This window comes from Typopeltis vanoorti, chromosome 13 (genome assembly GCF_054136105.1).
Source record: "Typopeltis vanoorti isolate ZY-2024b chromosome 13, IOZ_Tvanoo_1.0, whole genome shotgun sequence".
Classification (NCBI taxonomy): Eukaryota; Metazoa; Arthropoda; class Arachnida; order Uropygi; family Thelyphonidae; genus Typopeltis; species Typopeltis vanoorti.
This window is the reverse complement of record NC_143561.1, coordinates 2,979,936-2,995,554: the sequence shown is the minus strand read 5'-3', so window position 1 is coordinate 2,995,554 and position 15,619 is coordinate 2,979,936. Positions and strand designations below refer to the sequence as shown.

Below are 15,619 nucleotides of genomic sequence, written 5' to 3'. Positions count from 1 at the left end.
ACTGAGACTGGCCACGAACTTGAGTTTCTCAAAGTGTGGGGAACTCAACATTGGAGCCTTGTTGCAGTTAAACACATCTCTCTCCATGTCGGTACTCACATAGTTGCAACCATCTTGTTTGTATATTATGCCTGTAACAAACGCTATAATATAACTGAAACACCCTGTTTTATGGAGGGGGGGGTCTGGAGAGTTGCGATAAAACCTAGACAAAAACGATACTGAAACAATTGATATAACCACATGAAAGAACACACTAATAGCACAGATATGAAGGTAACTTATGTTCTTATATACTTGTATGTGCTTTTATTATTACTCTTATTATTACTACTTGACACCTCCACCTCCAAGGAAGGGCATTGTACTCTACAACTCCACTCTACACACCCAGCTAACCATCTACGCTACTTAATTTTCCCAAATAGACAAAATACCAACTACCAGTCACCACTATTTTCTGTCTGAAAATTGCACATATTCTCATGGTTGATTTGCCTGCATGGAGAATGAAAAACACTGCTCCTTTAATGCTTGGGTTTATAATTTTTAAATGGTTTTTACTTCTCAGTTAGGTGACTTACTAAAATTTTGATGTTACTGCACAAGTTTTAAACTGCATTCATACATTAGAAAAATTGGAAGCATTTAACATATTAAGATTTGGAATTTTGAAGGTAGGTCCATACCATTTCACTTTTTTTGATGTTACTAAGATGCTATCATTTGGCCAATTTACCTTAATTTATACATAAATTGTAACCAAAAAGTAGGCTAAGCAGGGTGCTCCTTAAACTAAAAGCTTGATAAATACATTCTTATGTAAATCTCAGTTAATCCTTTTTAAAGTTAATCATGCCTATATTAAAGACAAACATAAGGTAACTAAAGTAAATAAATGAAAAAGTGAATGAATAGCATATGTTAACAATCTTTAAATCATGCAAAGTTATCCAAACAACCTGTAAATTCAGTGAAAATTCTTACTTACTTTTCCTTTCCTAAACAATGCTTTCACATTTTTTGGCTGTACTTTTAGAACTAATTCGACAGATTTTAAAGCTGCATCATATGCTTCTAACTAAAGAAAGAAAATAAAGAAATAAAACAGATAAATTTTGAAGGATTTTTTAGGATTTACACAATACAGTAGCGTAAAATTGAGAATACGTTAGCAATTATTTTCAAGTTATATATTTAGGTATAATTTCTGGGAAAATTCCCATGCTACTCCTCTTAAACACTATTATTATGATAACGGCTATTATAGCCTGTTTTTGTTTAGGAGTGTTCCTTATTTTAAATATATTGGCTACTATTACTCAAAAAAAGGGATATATATATTTTAGGGCATTATGGGTGAGTATAGAAAGAAATTATAGCAGAATAAAAGAGGTGGAAAAATTTTGTACATACCTTATTCCAGGATGTCTTCCAATTTCGTGATCCTGCTTAAGGTTGTTTATAAAGAGGGGAAGGGGGGGGGGGAGGAAGGGAGCGTGGGGGTGTGTTTTGACGTGGGAAAATAAATTTGGAAACCCAGGTTTCGAAATTTATTTTCCCACGTCAAAACACACCCCCACGCTCCCTTCCTCCTTCCTCCCCCTCTTTATAAACAACCTTAAGCAGGATCATGAAATTGGAAGACATCCTGGAATCAAAACAAGGTATGTACAAAATTTTTCCACCTCTTTTATTCTGCTATAATTGCTTTCTATACTCACCCATAATTCCCTAAAAAAAAAAAAAAAAATATATATATATATATATATATATATATATATATATACACACACACACCCCTTTTTTGAGTAATAATAGCCAATGTATTTAAAATAAGGGATTCTCCTAAACAAAAACAGGCTATAATAGCCTTTATTAAAATAATAGTTATATATGTTAATAGTAATAGCTGTTATTATAGAATGGCAGAATGATTTTAAGGGATGCCGATGGTAGGGAAGTAACTGAATCAGTTGATATAGTGGAATTACTGAGCGTGCACTTTGCAAGAGTATATCATCCAGATGGTGATATTGCAGGAATGAAATGGAGGTGAATAGCATATTACAAAACCTTAATGATGAATACATCTGTGGGATTGGATGGTATACCAGCTCGGGTCTTACGTGAAGCAGCTAAAGAATTGTCAAAACACATTGCCTTTGACCATTTTGTTTAATTTGAGTCTCGGATCTGGGTTAGTCCTGAGGTGCCAAGACTGCTGTTGCAAATTACGACCGATCAGCACATGAGAAGTGGTTGTCAAGGTTTTGGAGAAAGTAGTCAAGAGAAAAATATAGGAATGGACAGATGAAAATGGGATACTGTATGGGGGACAGCATGGCTTTGTGAAGGGTAGATCATGCCTCAGTAACTTGCTCACGTTTTATAACACAATTTACAGTGATACTGCTGGACCTTGCTAAGGCCTTTCACAGGATACCACGTGGAATTCTAATCAGTAAACTGCAGCATATGGGGATGGATATAGGGTTGGTGAGATGGATTGGAGGGTGGTTGATGGAGAGATATCAGAGAGTAGTTTATTCAGGAGTAGAGTCCACAAGATGACCTGTGACTAGTGGTGTGCAGCAGGGGTTATGTTCTTGAACCACTACTATTTAATTTGTTCATTAACGATATAGGAAAGGATCTAAGAGGAACTGTTCATTTGTTTGCTGATGATGCAAAGTTGGGTAGAGCAATAGTGAATGCACATGATGTCAAAATTATGCAGGATGATTTGGATAGATTGGAGGACTGGGCTAAAGAGAATGGATGTCAATTTAATGTGGCAAAGTTATGTATTTCGGGGTGAAAAGATTAGCAGCAGTATACCACATTGGTGGAACCGTACTCCAGGAGATTGATGAGGCCAGGGATTTGGGAGTGTTGGTGGATAGGGAGTTGAAGTTTAGGGGGCACATTACAAAAGTGGCTAAATGAACTCATCAAATCACTTGGATGCTGAAGAATACTTTGACGAGCAGAGATAAGCTAGTCATCGAGCCTTGATAAGACCCCATCTTGATTACTGTGCCCAGATCTGGTCACCTAGGTTTCTTCTTGATGGGGAGAAGGTGGAAAGGATCCAGAGGCGAGTGACCAAGATGATAGCAGGTCTATGGAATGAACCTTATGAAAACAGTTTGAAGATTTGTGGGTTGCAGAAATTGGTTGATAGGTGGAAAAGGGGTGATATGATTGAGACATTCGAATTACTGAAGGATTTCTATAAGATTAATTCAGAGGATATTTTTCGGAACAGGACTGGTGGTGGGAGGACTAGGTGCCTTCCATGGGCAAGAGTGTGGTTAGCAAGGGTGTTAGAACTAGGTTTTTTACTTGGAGAGTGGTGAATGAGTGAAATGAGTTCAAGGCAAAGCATGATGTTTAGGGCCTCCCTCGATGAGTCTAAGGACTCCTTGGAGTTGTCAATAATAATAATAATAATAATAATAATAATATAGTCTCATGGTAGGTTCTTCTGATGTATATTGGCAGAAGAAAAACTTTAAGTTTGATTGAAGTTACCAACTAGAGGAACATAGAGTTCATTGGAACAAGACAAAAGTCATTCACAAAAGTCGGTTCCTCATGGAATGGCTTACAAAGAAACATGTGAAACATTACTTCACTCCCCAAACTTAAACAGATCCGATGGTCTACGTAAATCCCCTTTATGGGAGACAGTACTCTACAAATCAACTAATCTTTCCTAACATTTGTATTTGTATATACATATATATAGTTTTTTTTTTAATAAGTTTAGGATATTTAATGATCTTTTTTAGTTATCTTACATTAGCTACTGAGGTGGTGCCTTGTGGATATGTCAATTATTGTTTAATTAGAATTAAACTTAAAATTATTATTATAATTTTAAGTATTATGTCTACTCATGGTATTTCGTTACTGAAGCATACATCAAGTAAAAAATCTATCCTGCACACACTCTTACTAACCACATTCCTACAAAAGTTTCAGGATGACCTGCTATTTGTCAGGTACTGAAAATTTTCATTTGTGTCAATCTCATAGAACCTCTTTAATAACCTCTAAGTTTCTTTTGTGTCCCCCCCCCCTTCTACCTATGAACTAAACTTTGCAACCCACACCTATTCTCATAAGAAGGATAGGTATGTAGGTTCCAAAACTTCCAACTTATTCTCATAAGGAGCATTCTACAGACCTGACACTAGCTTACTTAGCTTACTCGCTGGTCTCTGAATTCTAACTACCACCTACCTGGTCACATGGCAATGCATTCCCATGCTCTTACCACTCTCCATAAAATGCTTCTTAATCTCTTACTTACTACTTCCTTTTGCAGCCTACACAGATTACACTTTGTCCTCATTAATTTTTCTATTGTTATACCATATGAAAAATCTCCCCAGTGTCGATCTATTAAATACCTTTCAACAGCTTAAATGTTTTAATAATATCCCCCCTCTGTTTACTATCCATAAAACTTGGTACTTAGCATGACTTCATTCAGTCTATCCTCAAAACCAATGCTGTACTGTTCCTGATATAATTTATTATCTGCTGCTGCTGCACCCTTTCCAAGGTTATTATATTCCTTTCAAATTCAAGCAACAGAGTATTATACAAAGGAACACATATTTTCATTTTTGCTGATCAACATCCTCAATATTGCAGTAATTCTCTGGGTTGTCTTCATCACCATTGTAACATGTACTCTGAACTTCAAATATCTGTATGCAACCATCCCAAGATCCCTTGCTTCCTCTGCTTCTCCTAGTATAACTCCAAGTGAGTATGAAGTATCCCATCTGTGGATCATATATTTAGCTGCATTAAAATGTCAAATCCCCATTCATTTGCCATCTTCCAACTTATTGAAATCATACTGAACAGCCCAAACACTATTACTATTATTATAAATTATAATACATAATTTATAATGTTAAGCTATAATTAATAGCTTAATATCATTGGCAAACAACTGAATATTACCCTGTAGTCCAATGAAAATATTGTTCCATAAAGTTGGGATTTAGCCGACCAAATTGTATTCTTATTGGCTTAAACCAAAATTTCAAATGATGGTACAACATGACAGAATTCCATGCCTTCAGGGGCGTCACCTGGTTAAACACGACCCAATTGTTTTCGCCAGAGAACCAGGGCAAACAGCGAAAAGTCAGCTACTGGAAAAAATCCTAAACCTTAAACCAACTCAAAATTACCAGAGTTCAAGATCAGTACTATCAACATAAGAAGCCTGATGGCAAATAAATGGAGCTAGCTGAGAAATTAGATAAGTACCAGATCGACATAATAGAGGTGACTGAAACAAAAAAGACAAAAACTGTTGAGATCTTTCTGAGCAATAAATACAAAATGTTATATTCAGACAATGACAATCAAGGAAAAGAAGTAGTAGCCATAGTATTCAACACTAAATACGAGGCTAATCTTCTTGAATGGCAGGCAATTTCAAGTAGTGATATGGGCAAAGATAAGAATTGAAAAACTGGACAATGAGACTTACTTGTGCCTATGGTCCTACATCTACTAAGAGTTCTACTAAGAACTCTTAGTAGATGTGGGAAGTTCTACTAAGGTAGAAGTGGATGAATTTTTTGAGGCTTTAGAGAAAGCAACTGACACAATGAAAAAAGAAAAGTTGGTCCTTGTTGGGGATCTAAACAGCAGAGTAGGAAATGATTGTCAGACATACAAAAATATTTTGGGAAAATTTGAAGAAAAGAGCAAAGCTAATAATAATGGCAAACATCTGTTGGATTTCTGTTCAGGACATGGACTGGTTATTACTAACACCATGTTCCAACATACAAATGTGCACTAATTCACATGGAGAAAAGAGGCAAGGAATAAGAAAAGTTTCATTGACAATGTTATTGTTGATAGTGATGTTTTCTCCCTAGTACATAACACCAGTGTACAGAGGATTTGAAATTGGAAGTGATCACCATTTAGTCTTGAGCAGGATAAAATTAAATTTCATACTGAAAAGAAGAACATGTAAGAAAGTTTTAAAGAGAATAAAAGTTGAGCAGCTCTCAGATGTGAACTGTAGACACAAATATTATTCAAGAAAAAATGAAAGAGTTTGAGAACAGGAATCAAACCTTGGAGATTCAGTGGCAAACTCTGAAGGAAACATTGATTGATTCTGCCAGAGAGGCATGTGGTGAGGTTGTGTGCAAGGATAAAAAAATCAGAACTCCCTGGTGGACACAGGAAGTTAAAGAGGCAGTGAAGGAAAAGAAGAAAGCATATCAAAAGTTCCTGGCAAATAAGTCAGCTTTTACTCTTACAGAATACAGAGACAAATGTAAGAAAGCTAAACAGTGTGTAAAACTAGCTAAACAAAAGTCATGGGAGGACTTTGGCAAGAATATAGAAAATAAATATCAAGAAGGTGGCAAAATATTCTGGAGGTTGTTGAAGAAGCTTAGGAATGGAGGAAAGAGTGCTGTAAAAGGAATTAGAGATGATAAAGGTGAAATGAAAACAGGAGAAAAAGATATCCTTGAAGTATGGAGTAATTACTTTGAAAAACTGCTAAATGAAACAAGCAGTGATGACAGCACAGTGATAAAAAACACTGACCAGGCATGCAGTCAGGAATACATATCCATACTTGAAGTAGAAAAAGCCATCAAAGGCTTGAAATGTGGAAAGGCAGCAGGAGTAGATGATATTCGACCAGAAATGCTGAAGTATGGTGGTATAAGAGTCTTACAGTGGCTGCACTGCATAGTTCAGAAAGCCTGGACAGAGGGACGAATTCCCGATGATTGGAGTAGAGCTCTCATAGTACCCATATATAAAAAGGGAAATAAAACTGAATGTGAGAATTACAGAGGTATTTCCCTACTGAGTGTTCCTGGCAAGATCTATGCAAGTATACTTGAGAAACGATTGAGAAGAATTGTGGAAGAAAAGCTTGGTGAAGAACAAGCTGGATTCAGGCGAAATAGAGGATGTCAGGATCAGATCTTCACTTTACGACAAATAGTCGAGAAAGCATGGGAATATAACAAAGATCTGTATTTAAGTTTTGTCGATTTGGAAAAGGCATATGACAAGGTGCCAAGAGAGAAGCTATTCAATACGCTGCAGTTATATGGTGTCAATGGGGCATTATATCAAGCAATACTTAGTCTTTATTTGAGTTGTGAGTCAGCAGTTAGAATTGAAGGAAGTACAGGAAGATGGTTTAATGTTAAATCTGGTGTGAGACAACGATGTACATTATCCCCTCTGTTATTCATTATCTATATGGATCACATTATGAAGGAATGTGGTATTAAACCTGATATCAAAATTGGAGATGTTAATGTCAGCTCTTTGCTTTATGCGGATGATGTTATACTTCTAAATAAATCCGCTACAAGTCTGCAAGATTCTCTGACTAAATTGAATAGCTGTTGTAATAGATATGGTATGAAGGTCAGCAATAAAAAGACAAAGACAATTAAAATAGGCAGAATCATTGAAAATGTCAACTGTGTTGTGAATGGAGAACCTGTGGAACAAGTAAAACATTTCAGCTACTGATTCACGATTTTTACTGAAGATGGTAAACTAAATATAGAAATAGACAACAGAATCAGCAAAGCTGGTATCGTGGGAAGTCAATTGAATAAATTCATATGGAATAAGAAAGAAATTAGTCGGAACACTAAAATAGCTGTATACAAGACTGTGTTCAAACCAATTTTAACTTATGGATCTGAGAGCTGGGTCAGAAGTAAAACACTTGACCAAAGACTAGAGACCGCAGATATGAGAGTCCTGAGAAAGATTAGAGGCGTGAACAGATGGCATGAATGGTAGTATCATATTAAAAACGAGGATATTAGGAAAGAACTAGACATTGTCAGCATCCAGGAATGCGTTAGCAGAGCTAATCTCAGATGGTATGGTCACTTAAATAGAATGGGAGAGGAAAGATTAGCAAAACAAGTGTTCTCTGGCAGGTTGGCAGGAAAACCAAGATATAGGTGGAATGATACGGTACAAAGTGCCTTAGACGATAGAAATATAAGATCTGATAATGTTGGAGTCTTGACAAGTAACAGACTGATTTGGAGGAAAATTGTAGATAGGAGGTTGGTAATGATGTAAATTTTTCATGTAGTACTGTCATATCCTGTACACCCCTTGAGGGTACATGGCAGGAATTTGATGATGATGATGATGATGAACTCTATGGTGGACACAGGAAGTTAAAGAGGCAGTGAAGGAAAAGAAGAAAGCATATCAAAAGTTCCTGGCAAATAAGTCAGCTTGTGCTCTTAGAGAATATAGAAACAAATGTAAGAAAGCTAAACATTGTGTAAAACTGGCTAAACAAAAATCATTGGAGGACTATGGCAAGAACATAGAAAATAAATATCAAGAAGGTGACAAGATATTCTGGAGGTTGTTGAAGAAGCTTAGGAATGGAGGAAAGAGTGCTGTAAAAGGAATTAGAGATGATAAAGGTGAAATGAAAACAGGAGAAAAAGATATCCTTGAAGTATGGAGTAATTACTTTGAAAAACTGCTAAATGAAACAAGCAGTGATGACAGCACAGTGATAAAAAACACTGACCAGGCATGCAGTCAGGAATACATATCCATACTTGAAGTAGAAAAAGCCATCAAAGGCTTGAAATGTGGAAAGGCAGCAGGAGTAGATGATATTCGACCAGAAATGCTGAAGTATGGTGGTATAAGAGTCTTACAGTGGCTGCACTGCATAGTTCAGAAAGCCTGGACAGAGGGACGAATTCCCGATGATTGGAGTAGAGCTCTCATAGTACCCATATATAAAAAGGGAAATAAAACTGAATGTGAGAATTACAGAGGTATTTCCCTACTGAGTGTTCCTGGCAAGATCTATGCAAGTATACTTGAGAAACGGTTGAGAAGAATTGTGGAAGAAAAGCTTGGTGAAGAACAAGCTGGATTCAGGCGAAATAGAGGATGTCAGGATCAGATCTTCACTTTACGACAAATAGTCGAGAAAGCATGGGAATATAACAAAGATCTGTATTTAAGTTTTGTCGATTTGGAAAAGGCATATGACAAGGTGCCAAGAGAGAAGCTATTCAATACGCTGCAGTATTATGGTGTCAATAGGGCATTATATCAAGCAATACTTAGTCTTTATTTGAGTTGTGAGTCAGCAGTTAGAATTGAAGGAAGTACAGGAAGATGGTTTAATGTTAAATCTGGTGTGAGACAACGATGTACATTATCCCCTCTGTTATTCATTATCTATATGGATCACATTATGAAGGAATGTGGTATTAAACCTGATATCAAAATTGGAGATGTTAATGTCAGCTCTTTGCTTTATGCGGATGATGTTATACTTCTAAATAAATCCGCTACAAGTCTGCAAGATTCTCTGACTAAATTGAATAGCTGTTGTAATAGATATGGTATGAAGGTCAGCAATAAAAAGACAAAGACAATTAAAATAGGCAGAATCATTGAAAATGTCAACTGTGTTGTGAATGGAGAACCTGTGGAACAAGTAAAACATTTCAGCTACTGATTCACGATTTTTACTGAAGATGATAAACTAAATATAGAAATAGACAACAGAATCAGCAAAGCTGGTATCGTGGGAAGTCAATTGAATAAATTCATATGGAATAAGAAAGAAATTAGTCGGAACACTAAAATAGCTGTATACAAGACTGTGTTCAAACCAATTTTAACTTATGGATCTGAGAGCTGGGTCAGAAGTAAAACACTTGACCAAAGACTAGAGACCGCAGATATGAGAGTCCTGAGAAAGATTAGAGGCGTGAACAGATGGCATCAATGGCAATATCATATTAAAAATGAGGATATTAGGAAAGAACTTGACATTGTCAGCATCCAGGAATGCGTTAGCAGAGCTAATCTCAGATGGTATGGTCACTTAAATAGAATGGGAGAGGAAAGATTAGCAAAACAAGTGTTCTCTGGCAGGTTGGCAGGAAAACGACCCAGAGGAAGACCAAGATATAGGTGGAATGATACGGTACAAAGTGCCTTAGACGATAGAAATATAAGATCTGATAATGTTGGAGTCTTGACAAGTAACAGACTGATTTGGAGGAAAATTGTAGATAGGAGGTTGGTAATGATGTAAATTTTTCATGTAGTACTGTCATATCCTGTACACCCCTTGAGGGTACATGGCAGGAATTTGATGATGATGATGATGATGAACTCTATGGTGGACACAGGAAGTTAAAGAGGCAGTGAAGGAAAAGAAGAAAGCATATCAAAAGTTCCTGGCAAATAAGTCAGCTTGTGCTCTTAGAGAATATAGAAACAAATGTAAGAAAGCTAAACATTGTGTAAAACTGGCTAAACAAAAATCATTGGAGGACTATGGCAAGAACATAGAAAATAAATATCAAGAAGGTGACAAGATATTCTGGAGGTTGTTGAAGAAGCTCAAAAATGGAGGAAAGAGTGCTGTAAAAGGAATTAGAGATGATAAAGATGACATGAAAATAGAAGGAAAAAAGATATCTTTGAAGTATGGAGTAATTATTACTTTGAAAAACTGCTAAATGAAACAAGCAGTGATGACAGCACAGTGGTAAAAAACAGTGACCAGGCATGCAGTCAAGAATACATATCCATACTTGAAGTAGAAAAAAAACCATCAAAAGCCTGAAATGTGGAAATGCAACAGGAGTAGATGATATTCGATCAGAAATGCTCAAGTATGGAGGTATAAAAGTCTTGTAGTGGCTGCACTGCTTAGTTCAGAAGATCTGGGCAGAGGAATGAATTCCAGATGATTGGAGTAGAGCTCTCATAGTACCCATATATAAAAAGGGAAATAAAAACTGAATGTGAGAATTACAGAGGCATTTCATTACTGAGTGGTCCTGGTAAGATATATGCAAGTATACTTGAGAAACGGTTGAGAAGGATTGTGGAAAAGAAGCTTGGTGAAGAACAAGCCGGATTCAGGCCAAATAGACTGTCAGGATCAGATTTTCACTTTACGACAGATAGTTGAGAAATCATGGGAATATAACAAAGATCTGTATTTAAGTTTTGTAGAATTAGAAAAGGCATATGTCAAGGTGCAAAGAGAGAAGCTATTCAATACGCTACAGTTATATGGTGTCAATGGGGCATTATATCAAGCAATACTTAGTGTTCATTTGAGTTGTAAGTCGGCAGTTAGAATTGAAGGAAGTACAGGAAGATGGTTTAATGTTAAATCTGGTGTCAGACAGGAATGTACATAATATCCTCTCTTATTCATTATGTATATGGATCACATTATGAAGGAAAGTGGTATTAAACCTGATATCAAAATTGGTGGTGTTAATCTCAGCTCTTTGCTTTATGTGCATGATGTTATACTTCTAAATAAAGCCGCTACAAGTCTGCAAGATATCATGACTAAATTGAATTACTGTTGTAATAGATATGGTATGAAGGTCAGCATTAAAAAGACAAAGACAATGAAAATAGGCAGACACATCGAAAATATCAACTGCATTGTGAATGGAGAACTTATAGAACAAATAAAACATTTCAGCTACTTAGGCACGATTTTTAGGGAAGATGGTAAGTTAAATATGGAAATAAATAAGAGAATCAACAAAACTGGTATGGTAGGAAGTCAATTGAATAAATTCATATTTACTAAGAGAGAAATTAGCCAAAACCCCGACTTAGCTGTATACAAGACAGTGTTTAAACCAATTTTAACTTATTATTCTTAGAGCTGGGTTACAAGTAAAATACTTGACCAAAGACTAGAGACTGCAGATATGTGAGTCCTTAGAAAGATTAGGGGCATGAACAGATTATTATTTTTTATTATTATTATTTTGTGTGACTCCAGGGAGTCCTCAGACTCATCGAGGGAGGCCCTAAACATCATGTCCACACAACTATACGACATTCTCACAGTATCTATCATACCTTGCCTTGAACTCGCTCACTGTCATAGCACCCACAACAGACTCTGGCAGCTTATTCCACTCATTTACCACTCTAAAAGTAAAGAACCCAGCTCTAACACCCCTGCTAACCACACTCTTGCCAGCTTCCATAGGTGTCCCCTAGTTTTTGATAGTTTTGATCACAAAAATATCCTGTGAATTAATCTTATAGAATCCCTTTAGCAATTTGAATGTCTCAATCATATCTCCCCTTTCCCGCCTATCAACTAGTTTCTGCAACCCACAAATCTTCAACCTGTTCTCATATGGTTCATTCCATAGACCTGCTATCATGTTGGTCACTCGCCTCTGGATCCTCTTCACCTCCTCCCCATCAAGAAGAAACCTCGGTGACCAAATCTGGGCACAGTAGTCGAGATGGGGTCTTATCAAGGCTCGGTACAGAAGTACAATAACTTGCTTGTTTCTGCTCCTCAAGGTATTTTTCAACAACCAAGTGAGTTGATGAGCTGATTTAGCTACGTTTGCAATGTACCCCTAAACTTTATCTCCCTATCCACCAACACTCTCAAGTCCCTGGCCTCATCAATCTCTTGGAGTACAGTTCCACCAATGTGGTATACTGCTGCAAATCTTTTCACCCCAAAATGCATAACCTTATATTTTGTCACATTAAATTGACATCCATTCTCCTTAGCCCAGAACTCCAATCTATCTAAGTCATCCTGCAAGACTTTGACATCTTCTGCATTCACTATCGCCTTACCCAACTTTGCATCATCAGCAAACAAATGAACTGTTCCACTTAGATCCTTCCCTATATAGTTAATGAACAGATTAAACAGCAGTGGTCCAAGAACAGAACCCTGCGGCACACCACTAGTCACAGGCCGTCTTTTGCACTCTAGCTTGCATAGCTAGTTTCCTTTCATAATCAGCTTTTGCTTTTTTTTTTTTTTTACCACACTCGTAACTCTTCTGGCCTGCACTTTATACCGTTCGTGTGCCTGCAGGTCACCCCTCCACTGTTGTTTCTTTTTTTGCAGCTCAAGCTTAATGGTGTTATTCATCCATTTAACCCCTACTTGTTTTACTATTCGGACCCTAGGTATACAATTCGTCATAACCTCTTGTAAATGCTCCTTGACAACTTCCCATGCTCTATCGACATCCAGCCCTTGCAGTTGTACATGCCATGGCACTGATCCAAGCAATCTCCTAAGCTTGTCATACTTATCAGCCCGATAATTCCACATATACTGTTTTAATCGAAAATTCCACACCTTTAGCCACCTCCCACCTTATGATCACTCTCATCAATAGGCGACAACATGGTCATATTCATTACAGTCAAATTCTGAGATGCTATTACCAGGTCAAGCACTCTCACACCCCCTAGTATTTTCAATTACATGCTGTCTCAGATAGTTATCCCTTAATAACTGAATAAAATCCATTTCCTTCCTCCCATGTGTCCTCTCCTCCTTCCAATCAATGTTACCATAGTTGAAATCCCCCATATTAATTACCCTCCTTCCACTCATTTCATCAATTTGTTTATGCATACTATCTCCACTATCTATTCCATCACCTGGTCTATAGCAGCACCCAATTGTATATTTTATTCTGCCAGTATCAATCTCACACCAAATAGCCTCAAATAAGCTCCTTTCACTATCCTGTGATACAACTTCAATTCTTCTTGGCTGCAGTTCATCAGCTATCATCAGTAACACCCCTCCCCCCATTTTATTCTCTCTGTCCCTCCTAAACACACTATAACCTACACATTCTATCCCACTAACTATATCATCTTCCGTCAGCCATGTTTCACTAATGCCAATAACCTGTGGCCAGGAAGAGCCAATCAAGGCCAAAAATTCTTCCTTCTTGTTCCTAATACTCCTGGCATTAGTATACATGAAATGCAGTGATCCCTTTGTCCCACCCCTATCTTGATGAGTTATTCTAAATGTCCCATTCCCATTTTTTTCCTTAGTGCTGGCTCGGGTACATTATATACATTCTTACACTCAACTGTCTCACTGATGTCTGCATATCCACTCCCCCCCCCCCCCCCCCTGCTTGGTAGTTCTAGTTTCCCTGGTTTTGCAGATCCATTTTCGCTTCATTCAGCTACACTTTTTTTTCCGGTCTCCGTACACCAAGTCCATTCAAATGTAGGCCATCCATCTTGTATAAGTCCTTTCGCCCATCAAACTCATTCCACACCACACCGTCTGCATAACCTGAGCATAATGTCATTTGCGATTATGGCCCGCCTTCTAAACTCCTCTCTGTCATACCACTGCAACAGACTCACCAATCTAACTCTGTCACTCTTTTCTTTCGCTACCTTTAACAATACTTTCAAGTCTTCTCTCATAAAAAATTTATCACCTTTCAATTCATTTGTACCCGCCACAATTATTAATTCTTTCACCCTCTGTTTTTGCACTCTAATACTCTCACTTACATCCTTAAATTTCGCACCCGGTAAGTACGATTTAGCATCAGATGGCATCAATGGCAATATCATATTAAAAGTGAGGATATTAGGAAAGAACTTGATATTGTCAGCATCCAGGAATGCATTAGCAGAGCTAATCTCAGGTGGTATGGTCACTTAAGCAGAATGTGAGAGGAAAGATTAGCAAAACAAGTGTTCTCTGCCAGGTTGGCAGGAAAAAGACCCAGAGGAAGACCAAGATTTAGGTGAATTGATACAGTAAAAAGTGCCTTAGAACACGGAAATATAAGACCTGATAATATTGGAGTCTTGACATTTAACAGACTGATTTGGAGGAAAATTGTAGATATCAATTTAGTGATGATGTAAATTTTTCATATAGTACTATCATATCCTGTACACCTCTTGTGGATATATATCAGGAATTTGATGATGATGATGAAAGACGGAACAGAAAGAGTCCCATGGCTGAACCCTCTGAAACACACATACATGGAACTCTGATATTTATCAGAAAGTCAGTTACCAATCCATAATTAAACATCCACACATGTTCCATAGTAAAAAACGATATTTATTTTACAAATATTTCATTTTACATATTGTAAGACATCATCAATGAGAGCAAAGAAAGAGTAAGGAATTGGAACAATAAAACAGTACAGCACAGTGCCAAATTTAAAACACACTGTACAAGCAACTGTAGGTTTTTATGTTAAAACTAGTGCTGAAATAATATTTAGCATCATCGTCAAATTCCTGATATGTACAGTCAGCGGAAGTACAGAGTAATTATGATAGTACTACATTAAAAACCTACATCACTACTAACTTCTGATCAACAATTTTCCTCCAAATCAATCTGTTATCTGTCAAGACTCCAATCTTATCAGATCTATTTCTGTCTTTTCACTGTATCAGCCTATCTACATCTTGGTCTTCTTCTGGGTCTTTTCCTTGGCAATCTGGCAAAGAACACTTATTTTGCTAATCTTTCCTCTTTCATTTTGTTTAAGTGAACATACCACCAAAGATTAGCTCTATTAACACATTCCTGAATGCTAACAATGGAAAGTTCTTTCCTAATATATTCATTTTTAATGTGATACTGCTATTGATGACATCTGCTCACTCCACTAATCTTTCTCAGAACTAGCATATCAGAAGTCTCCAGTCTTTGATCAAGTATTTTATTTCTAACCCAGCACTTAGATCCATAAGTTAA

At 36.9% G+C, this 15,619-nt stretch overlaps 1 protein-coding gene across 1 annotated transcript in view; it reads right to left on the bottom strand.

The window, feature by feature from the left end:
• Positions 1-15,619, bottom strand: part of zda (peptidyl-prolyl cis-trans isomerase zonda) — a 308,048-nt gene that overhangs the window by 96,231 nt on the left and 196,198 nt on the right. The window contains exon 9 of the mRNA XM_090402905.1: positions 992-1,081. Coding sequence (XP_090259031.1) covers positions 992-1,081 — 90 coding nt within the window. The remainder of the gene's footprint in view (positions 1-991; positions 1,082-15,619) is intronic.